This window comes from Papaver somniferum, chromosome 4, assembly GCF_003573695.1.
Source record: "Papaver somniferum cultivar HN1 chromosome 4, ASM357369v1, whole genome shotgun sequence".
Lineage (NCBI taxonomy): Eukaryota > Viridiplantae > Streptophyta > Magnoliopsida > Ranunculales > Papaveraceae > Papaver > Papaver somniferum.
The window spans coordinates 9,258,084-9,269,213 of NC_039361.1; the positions used below are offsets into that span (position 1 = coordinate 9,258,084).

General features: G+C 37.2%; 1 protein-coding gene across 1 annotated transcript; it reads left to right on the plus strand.

The window, feature by feature from the left end:
• The first annotated feature begins 4,044 nt into the window (after positions 1-4,044).
• On the plus strand, positions 4,045-5,553 carry LOC113271966 (GDSL esterase/lipase At5g14450-like). Its single transcript, XM_026521888.1, has 6 exons — positions 4,045-4,115; positions 4,241-4,308; positions 4,426-4,659; positions 4,731-4,888; positions 4,986-5,247; positions 5,345-5,553. Exons 1-6 carry the CDS (start codon positions 4,045-4,047, stop codon positions 5,551-5,553), a joined length of 1,002 nt encoding a protein of 333 aa, XP_026377673.1.
• Positions 5,554-11,130: the final 5,577 nt, after the last annotated feature.

Consider the following 11,130-nt stretch of genomic DNA (forward strand, 5'->3'; position numbering starts at 1 on the left):
GCGTGTCATGTTGGGTATCTCTTTCTTCTGGAAGCCTTCCCCCCGGTCATACACTCATAGACACTTACGGGGGAGTCCTGAGAGATTGCATGCAAGTGCTTTCCCCAGTATGATGTAACAATAAAGATTTCCAAGAGGGCACAGATAGTTGAGAAGAAACCTGCTATTGACTCAACTCATTCTTGAACCTGCGCTTTCAAGAAAAACACAATAGGAGATTCGAAAATAAAGATTAATAAGAGAGTAATAATGAATAGGTAACAATATAGGTTGTCAAGAGAGTACAACAGTTGAGAAACAACATTCCATTAACGCATTTTTGCACCTGTGTTTTCAAGAAAATGGACCATAGAAATGCAATGTTGAGGATTAAAGAGAGTGGTAAACACGTAAATGGTATCAAGTGTTAGTGATTCGCAGAAAGGGTTAGAAGGCAAGCAAGATGATCAAAAGAAAATTCAGTTGAGGAACATTCACACAAAATATCAACAAAGGATTAGAAAACATTTGCACAAAAGATTAGAAGACAAGATGGTTAATAGGCAAATGTAGTTGAGAAACAATCTATCTGAAGTTTGCATATCCCCCCTGCACCGTCAAGAAGAAGAGCAACAACAAATGCCATTTTATCATACTATAAAGGTTAGCCAGAGAATCAAACACTTATCTTTTTTCTCTATGGTCTTCTTTTTTTGTGGCATTGCGGGATGCACCATGGGATTTTTGTCCCCTACCTAATTAAGCTCTTATATTGTTCAATGTATGTTTGCCCCTCTTTTGCTTTTGGAAGCTGGGTGTCTGAAGCTTTCGAGAGGAAAAGAATCTGTGCCCCACCGTAAGACGAGGAGATAGACCTGGGTGAAAATCTTAAAAAGCATATTTCAGATGGGTGAAAACTGAATGAAAAATAAAAATAAAATAAAATGATCATTAAGTGGTGGTGATATACTAAAAGACGAGGAAATGAGGTAAAAAATTCTTTAAATTAGATCCACTAGTTTTCCTAGCGTCATGCTTTGGTGCGCATGGTTTCTCTTTGCTTTGCGAACTGGATGACAGTTCCCTTCAAAATATCTGCTGATAGCTGGCCCTTGCCCCTGCTAATAGCTCACCTTTTGCCCCTACCCTGTCAAGAAGAAGAGACATAGAAAGTGCCATATAATCAACTTAAAGACTAACCATATAACTAAACACTTATCTTTTCTCTCTATGGTCTTCTTTATTTTTGATGACGTTGAGGCATGCACCATGTGGCATTAGGAACTGGAAGGTGGAACTCAATAGTCAAGCGCCGACAATAGTAGTAAGGGTAGTGGTAATAGTAATAATATAACAATCAAATGCATTTTTAGTAATGATAAGAGTAGCATATAAGCCAAAGTCCTCCCAGCTGAGAGTGTAGCAATATAAGACTGTGTGTCGGGTTGTGCTCATTCTTGTTCGCGCGAAAAGTGTTGCTGCTCCTTCCTTAGTTATGATGCCCTGTCACTTTTGGGTGAAATCTTTTATAATCCTAAATTGATCAGTAACACTGCTGCAAAATACAATTTTGTATCAGTATAAAGTGAACCGACAAGGAAGTCATGCAACTAGGACACTTAGAAATTAAAGCAAAGCTTGATCCAACCACGCGTTATTGAATTCCTTTGTTATATCAAACAATTTAATGTTAGTGCAAATGATTTATTGCATAAAAGTAAGAACTATCATCAGTTGAGAAATAATTTGGTAATATTCAATTTCTTCCCTTGCACTTTCATGAAACAAAACAGTGTAATATATTAGAGATTAATGAGTGAGGAAAACACTTGTGAAGTACAGTGCGAAATGTCATTTAGCAAACTCTTGTCTTCGACTTTCCAGAATGCAGTAAAATAATGATCATCCATTGTGATTCTAAAGATCAACTTCTTTTTGTAGCCGTGGTGACAATGCGGAGCTTCTCTTATGGCTTTACTGAATTAAATGCCTCACCAAACAAGATTCAAATAGCAACTATTCGTTTATTTAAGAACCTAAATTTCAGTCATTAAACTAGAATAAGATCGAAATGGTTAGTCAAACTTAAACTTAAATGAAATTGAAGTGCGAAAGCCTAGTTGGTATTTGAACATGAATTAGACCTAAGCAGAAGACGTGAAACTTAAAACCATATTAGTGGCTCAGCTAGGCATTTTACCAAACATGTTAAGCATACAAGTTCAGGTGTGACTAAACAATTTGTTATTTAGGCCACACAAAAGGAAAATCATACGTGCAGTCTTTGGGTACGGAACATGTATAAGAAGAGTGGATCATTTCACACATGAGCGGATAAACCATATAGAGTAGAGACATGAATTGAACAAACCATGTTAAATTATATCAGATGAAGCGAAAAAGGAAATGAAACTTATCTGTTGCGAGCTGGGTGATATCCTATGGAGCTGGAGCTACGGAATTGAATCTGGGGAGTGGAACCTGAGATGAAGCTTCGGAGTTGAATTGAGCTGCGGAATCGAAGTTTGTGGAACGGTATTTGGTCATCGGAATTGAGCTACGGAGTTGAGTCTTCGGAAATGAGGCTTCGATGTTGAGTCTTCGGATTGAGGCTTCGGAGTTGAGTCTTCGGAAATGAGGCTTCGATGTTGAGTCTTCGGATTGAGGCTTCGGATTGAGGCTTCGGATTGTTGTGGGAAGGCTAGAATCTTCCTTGTCATCGGGGTTGTCGTAGTGTGCGGGTTAACTTTGTTCTTTGGTGTAGAGCATCTTCGTTTCTTCATGAAGTATGGTCGAAGAATAGAGGGTGTATGTCACCGTTGAAGAACCTTCGTTGTTGGTTCCTCGTCAGCAGAGCCTGCGTTGGTGGAACCTTCGTTGTTATCCTCTTTGAATCATGCCGGCATATGTCAGTTGGTCTTCCCACATCGCAGCAACAACAACAGCGTGCTAAATTTCTTAGGCAGGTAACCCATTTGGCCATTAGTCACGAACCTGCATAAAAAAGGGACAAGGAATCGATTGAAATTCTCATGGGAGATCATTCCCTAACATGAACTGCGCCTCCTCTTAGCCTCTACTTTGTATCTTCAACGTAGGCATGGACCATCGTGGTATGATTTTGCATCATCTTCGGGACATCATATACTTCATGTCAGCTGGGTCATCGGCATCAGGACTGGACCGTCGTCGTCTACTTTGATCCTTCGTTGTAAGGCTTTGTACCCTCTTCGTCGGCTTTGCATTATCGTCTCTAGACTTGAGCCGGCCTACGCTGCGGTTACATAGCGGCTGTCCTGCAACAATGGACTGGCCATCGGCATCAAATTTGTCCAGTCGCCGTTGAGTTTGCGCTTCTAGATCATCTCCATCGGAATGAGTTTGTATCGTCGTCATCGCGTAGCTTGTACGTCGGGAAACTTTGTGGCTCCTTTAGCTTTTAAGAAAGGTAGCACGTCCAGTGACTGCAAAAAAGAACTGAAATGAAAAAACCCAGTGAAAAATGCCTGGGATGATTACACGTCTTTTAGTCGTATTCCATTGTTCTTCTAGCTTGGCATTTTGTCGAACATCTCGAGCTTGCAGTCGAAGATAATGGATAAAACAAAAATTGAAGGGAAACAAAATGGATTAGATACAGAGGTCGATCCCGATAGAAACATGAAATAAGTTGCGAAATAATTTCAATTTCATCTTTGTTGTTTGTAATAAAAACAAAGGTTCACTTGACGGGTTTCTAGCGCCAAATTGTGACTACTAAAAATCTAGTATGACAAACAATTAATCGAAACGGAAGAGCAATAGACAAATTAGATGTAATCATGAGGAAAAGATATAATGCAGAAATGTAAAGAAGCATGAACACAAATGGTTTAACGTGGTTCGGCTAATGCCTACGTCCACGGGAGGAAGATCTGCAAATCCATTATCTGTTTTTTGTCTGTATATTTGGTAAGAAGAACTCTCTTACAGTCATGAATCTCAGCCGGATCCAGAGAAAGAGAGGAAAAAGCCCCCCCCCCCCCCCCCCCCCCCCCCCTCCTATAACCTAATCACGTTCTATATATGGGGAAAAACGTTTGGTCCTTTACTAAAGTGACCTTGGCGTTATTTTTAAGCAGTCTTGGGATGATACGGTACACTGTGTCGCCTCATATTAACATGCTTTAGTCATTGATGGTCGCCACGTGGGTGGTGTAGATTATGGTATTTACAAGTACTTAAAGAAAAAAGTGATGGGTGTACACAGTACTTGAGTAAGTGGAGAAACTTTCTTTGGAAAACCGTCTGGAAGGGCCTCTGATGGTCGTCTTATCATTGATTTCATGTGTAAGTGGTACAATTTCTCTTTTTTAGTTTGAATTATGGCTGAATGCATTATCTAATGAGATTTTGTTTCTAAATGCTAATGATGCCGGATGATTGCAATCTTGGTGGATGGTGCAGCCGAGGAGTTGGGTTTAACCTCCTACTTAAGACCATATATATACTCACTTGGCTTTGATAGTTTCAGCAATGGAGCCAATTTTGCAACGGGAGGATCATCAATTCAAAAAGGCGGTTATAGCCCATTTCATCTAGACGTTCAAATTTCACAATTCCGACAATTTAAAGCTCGAGACATCGACATTGATAACTCTACCCAACATGAAAAGGGTCAGAATCAATTGTACTACCCTTGCATCATTTTGACATCTTTAATTATGAGGACAAGAGTAATGAAATATCCTTAAAAATGACTTTTATGTCAGGTAAAGCCGATTTGCCGAAACCAGAAGATTTCTCGAAGGCTCTATACACATTCGACATCGGACAAAACGATCTTGCATTTGGTTTGGGAAATTCATCAGAAAACGAAACACTAGCTTCCATACCTAATATCCTTGATCTATTCTCCACAGCAGTACAGGTACTACACATAAAGATATTAGCATCATATACAGGAATCTGTTTATCGACAACGTATATCATGCATATGCAAATGTAGTTTTTTTTATTTATGTCAGCAACTTTACAGTGAAGGTGCAAGGGTGTTTTGGTTGCATAACACCGGACCTTTTGGATGTTTACCTGACAGGAACAGTAAGTACCCTAAGAAACCAGGTGTTTTGGACAAGAATGGGTGTGTGATACCTTTGAATAAGATAGCTCAAGAATTCAATATGCAACTCAAGTCCAAGTTAATCCAACTCAAGGCCAGCCTCACCGGTGCAGCCTTCACATATGTTGATGCTTATACAGCCAAATTCAACCTTGCCAAGGCTCAAGGTAGGAAATTTCTGAAAATTATAAACCTCATTATCATGCTCTATTTGTGATTCATTGTCAGATATATGTTGAGGTACTTTCCTGGTATTGATTGCAGGTTTTGTTGATCCCCTAGACTTTTGCTGTCGTGAAAAGGTAGTTGTAAACGGGACGGAGCATGGCGGCCCTTGTGCAAATCCAACGAAACATATAAGCTGGGATGGTACACATTATACGGAGGCAGCTAACAGATGGGTTTCTAAGTTCATTTTAAATGGTTCTATGTCAGATCCATCGATTCCGATCAATCGAGCTTGTCATGCTTAATGTTGAATGCCACTACACCGTCATGTTGTCATCCTGTTGTTAATTTATCCTTATTAAAAAAGGCATAAATGATATGTCAAGAAACTTGTGGCTTATAGTTATGCTGTAATAAAGAGAAAAGAGATTTTCATTTTTAGCTAGAGCAAGCACTGTGATTGTCAAAATATTCTCCATGACTCCACGGTGTTAAGAATTTCAACCACTATGCCAAATCATTTCCAACTGATTGGATAGCGAAGGTTTTTCCACAGTGCGCAGCATTTTATCGAGGCGGAGAATATTTGGAAATCAATCTCCTCGGGAACTTAGTATCAGGCCCATAATGGGATACTGAATATCCGGCCCTATTGACAAATTGGACTAATGAATTTGCTGGATTCTTAAAAATGATTCCAAATTAGCACAGAGAGTCCACGTGCTCGTAATCAAAAAATTTAACTCTTCATGCATCAATTTCATCTTCTTGTTGTTCAAAGATTTTCATTAGACATAGAATGAAAATCTTATAGGGGTGCCAATTATGAAAAAAGGTTAAACATTAGACATAGATTCGTATTTCCACGTTTCTCAATGCGATGGGCTTGGGCTTTACACTAGGACTAACTATTCTGTCGGGCTAAGAGAAAGTTTTACGGTGGAACTTCATTTTAGGGGGTATGGACTGGTCTTCATCTGAAGCGCATCCAATCATTACGAATCTCAAATGTTAGCAGCCGCATCCAATCCAGCATCTAACGGATTTGGATCTAGTAGATACACTAATGAATGGATTGAATGGAGATAATCCAATGAGTTTGTTTTATAATTAATTATAAATTTACATTGAAATTTTTTTTACAAAAAAAACTTGAATACAATAACCAATCAACAAAAAAGAGAAAAGGAAGGTCATACTACTACTCCTCCTTCGATCAACCATAGCTTGTCAATCTTTTTTGGTAGGAGTGTTGAACAGGCCTCTGATCGAGTATATAGGCACTTCTAAGAAGGTAGCTGGATGGTTAAAGGCAACTCTAATTATTATTAACCGAATCCCGAAGGGGCCTCACTCTAGCAGGTAGTATATCAAATGTCTTCATTAACATCGCTAAAAATAGATTCAAGTGCAAAGAGATCCCATGGTTAAAGAGCAAAAACCGAGAAAAAAATGCATACAAGTCATTCTTATTAGTTGATTCAGTTGTTAAAAGAAGACTTTGAATTTGCATCTCAATCTTCAACTCTAAATGTTTGATGGAAAAATATATAGTGGACTATTAATAATACTAAACTAACTCGAGCCCATATTTTATAAACATACCGTAAACTTTTTCAAAAGTATGTTTTTCATCTCAAGTATGGTTTTATCACAAGTATGGACAAGTCTCCTTTTAATATGGTTTTTTTATCTCAAGGTGTGGATATTCAACCGAGTGTTAAGATTGTACCCGCAGCTAATCCAAAATCCGTTGGATTTACAAAATTATATGTGCATCCAACCTATTAGTGAACGGTTTGGACACTCATCTATGAAAATGCGGGTGGTCGATAGAATCCGCATATTTTGACTCAAACCCCGCGTTAACAGAAATAATGTCGTGGGTAATTTGAAATGATGTTGCTCGAGTATAACGTTGAGTGTTGACCAAATTGATTTTGGGAGTCAATTAAATTAATGGTTTCTCTCAAAGCGTTGGATCTACAATTGCTTAAAGGTTAACATGGTGAGATTCGATTGGGTGGACATATTTTTTAAAAATCTACTAACATTATTTCGATTGACACATAGGTTTAATTGAATTATCACTTTCACTTGGTTTCAAGTACTCCCCTATGGAGCTTTGGAAAATGGCTTGGAAATGTACGAGACAACCCATTTGGAAGTCATTGGACTAGGTATCCCTCGTATTTTTAAAATTTCGAGTAATTTTAGTTATATCATAAAATTTGCTATAATGGCTGGCAATAAATATTATGAAGTGGGACATCCAAATCAGGGACTTAAGCCTACTAGTCTAACTATCTATATACATTTTAGCACACAATTAGTTTCATCAGCTCCATAAAATTTGTATTAATTAATTCAAACATAACCAAGCCCACTAGCTTATATATGTGTTAAAGTGGAGTCAAATTAAATGGAAATATTTTTTTATTTTTTTTGAAAAAAAAAGGTTATATTAAGAGAAAAATTTGTACAGATTTACAGCTTTGGAATCAGCCTGACACAAACATCACATATGCAAAACTGTGTTCCAGTTAAACAAAATTGAATTAACTGATAAACCTTCAAAATCAGAAGTCTCAGATAACCATAGCACAATGCTTTGTCTAATTACCAGATACAATTCCTCTACACCCTTAGCTCTCCCTCCAAAAACTCTAGCATTCCTCTCCTTCCACAGATGCCAAAGAATTGCGTAAATCACCTTCCACCAAATCATCTTGCATCTGCCTGTCATATTGTTTAGCTTCCAAGATTCAAATTGTTGCCATACTGTACTTGGATCTATCTACCCAATCCACCTTGAATGCCTTCATGAAATTTGACCAAACTTTATAAGCAAAGTCACAATGTAGCAGCATATGATCTGCTGTCTCCCTTTCTGTATTACAGAAAACACAATTTTCACTTTGAACTTCCATTCCTCTATGTCTTATTTCAGTTCTTGTTGGCAAAGACTGATGAAAAGAAGCCCACAGCATAAAACTCACTTTTGCTGGAACATCCTTCTTCCACAGAAACTTGTTGAAATCACCACCAACTGCTTCATCATCTTGTACTAGCACATCATAAGCCTTTTTAATTGAGAAACCTCCCAAAATTTCTACAGAATCTTCATCTTCAGTTAATCCATGAACTCGTCCCAGTTCATTACAAAGTAAATCTCATTCCAATTGTTCCAATGAAGATAATCTCCTTCTTGAACTACAAAACAACCTTCCATTCTGAATCATATCCTTCACAAAAGCTATTTTTGTATTACAGGCTTTGTAAATAACAGGGAATCCTATCCTCAAAATACCCCCAGAACTCCAATTGCCTTGCCGAAATCTTATAGCCTTGTCATTGTTCATCTTAAAGCTCAAGTGATCCTTCAAGAAAGCTGCTGAGTTTAAAATATTTTTCCACACACTCCTACCTACAGGATTAACATCATCACTAGGCATTAAAATTTCAGAGTTGTTATTGAACTTCTCCTGCACCACTCTTCTCCACATAGCTCTTTTCTCTCTAGTATACCTCCAAACCCATTTAGCCTTTAGAGCTTTACTTGTGCTTCTCATATGCTTTATACCCAATCCACCTAAATTCTTAGGCTTACAGATCTTTGTCCACTTTACCCAACTCATCTTCCTCTTCTCATCACTTGAATTCCAAAGAAAATTCCTCATTATTCTTGTCATCTTCACCTCCACACTAGCTGGCATATGAATTAAAGATAAAAAAATATATTGGTAAACTGGCCAAACAACTCTTAATCAAAACCAATCTTCCTGCCTTTGACAGAAAATTATTTTTCCAACTGGCTAGCTTAACCTCCATTCTCTGAAATACCTCTTCCCAAACTGAAGCATTTATAGCTGTAGCTCCTAAGGGAAGTCCCAGATACTTTATTGGCAGCTGCTCCACCTTACACCCCAATTCCAAAGCTAAATCTTTAACCACTTCATCTGCACCCACACTGATCATAGCACTCTTCTCAAGAATCAACTTTAAACTTGTAAGCATTTCAAATGTATTAAGAACAACAAACAATCTTCTTATATCCTCCACAGTTGCATCAAAAAAAATCAATGTATCATCTGCAAACTGCAAATGAGAAATCATGACACCATTCTCCACCATCTGAAAACCATGAAGCTTCCCCCTCACATTAGCATCCTTCAAAAGTTTAGCCAATACCTCCACAACCAACAAAAACATAAAAGATGACAACGAATCCCCTTATCTCAAACCTTTTGTAGGCTTGAATTTATTTGTACTAATGCCATTTACCAACACATAAACATTTGTTAGTACCTAATAAATAAAGTTAAAACTTAGAATATTAAAATTTTAGAAGGTTCATACTTAGCAAACATTCAAACCCATTTTATTTAGTTTTGTCTAACATTTATTTGTTTATATATCTATTATTATGCAGATGAATTACATTTTCCTGCTAATTATGCAATCCGTTCCAAAAGAATTATTGAGGAGTTGGCCTCCGTGATTGTCACGCGCAACAAAGTCAATTTGTTAACAAAGAAAAATCAATTGATTTATGGATATAGTTTAAATCACTTCAATTTGTATACCTCGTTCATTACAAGTTCGTTGGTGGTATTATTGCAGAAGATATGGACAATAAAATAAACAAGAACTTATATCGTAAATCTTAGAAGAAAACTACAAGTTAGTCACAAGTACTCAAAGTAGTCAATATCGGTTGTACATGCCGATATTACAGGTTTTTATCGGGTACCGGAAAATACCTATACGATATCGAGAATATCAGCGATACAAAGATGGAACGATAAAAATGTTCATATCGTCTGGTACAGCCCGGTATATCGGTTTTACCTATACACTGATCATATCGGTTTTAGAGAATAAATTTTCCGAGCAACATGCATCTAGCTTTTACAGACAAGTATAACGACAATTTTGGGAAAGGTACAAAGCCCCGATATATTTATGATATAATATCAATGACAATACGATAGGATACAAGATGAAAACCATACTTGAGGTGAAATTTGAATGGATTTGGGTTTTTTTTATAGCGGGGAAAGATAGTGGAGAATAAGAGCGGTTGTTATTGATTTTAGGCTATGGATTTTTCCGGGTAATACTAGTAAAGGTTAATAAGAAACATTTTTCCGGCAGAAGGGGATAACAGTCACAACGCTTGCTAATAAACCAGCTTGTATTTGAAAATTTGAGATAGATGCATGATTGTTATTATTTTTTTACTATGGTTTTTTAAATATCTGAATTCTAGTTCTAATGATATATCACCGATAAAAACCTATATTATCATTTGTATAGGTGTTTCGGACCTGACCGATACGCGATATTAACTACCTTGCAAGTACTATCAAATAAAAATTAAAGAATAATCTAGTTTCTCCCCAACGGTAATTCTACCGCCTCTTGATCCCAAAAGAGACCTTAAGAAACTTCGCGTTTCGTTTGAATTTAATCCGACTACTAACATTTAACGGTAACTTATTGGATGAGTTTGTAAAACTACGTGAAATTTTAAATCCTTGATAGGTATTTGAAATTGGAAGTTCCCACGTCTACCCATGGCTAAAGGAGGCAAAAAGTTGATAGGATTTCGGAAGAACCCTATATGTAATAACCGCAATCGCACGGTGTCTACAATGTAGACAGAGGCAAGTACGGGTCGTTCCCGCGAGGAGTGGTGGAAATACCGTAAACAATATCTCTAATAAATTAACCAGTAATGATATTGTTGGATATTTATAATTCAAAACGAAATAATAAAATTAAATTAACAAAATGAACGCAGTGAGAGAGCCGGTAACCAGAGTTTAATATATCCACCACTATTTCTAATCAAATACTGAAATGAAACATAATTCATG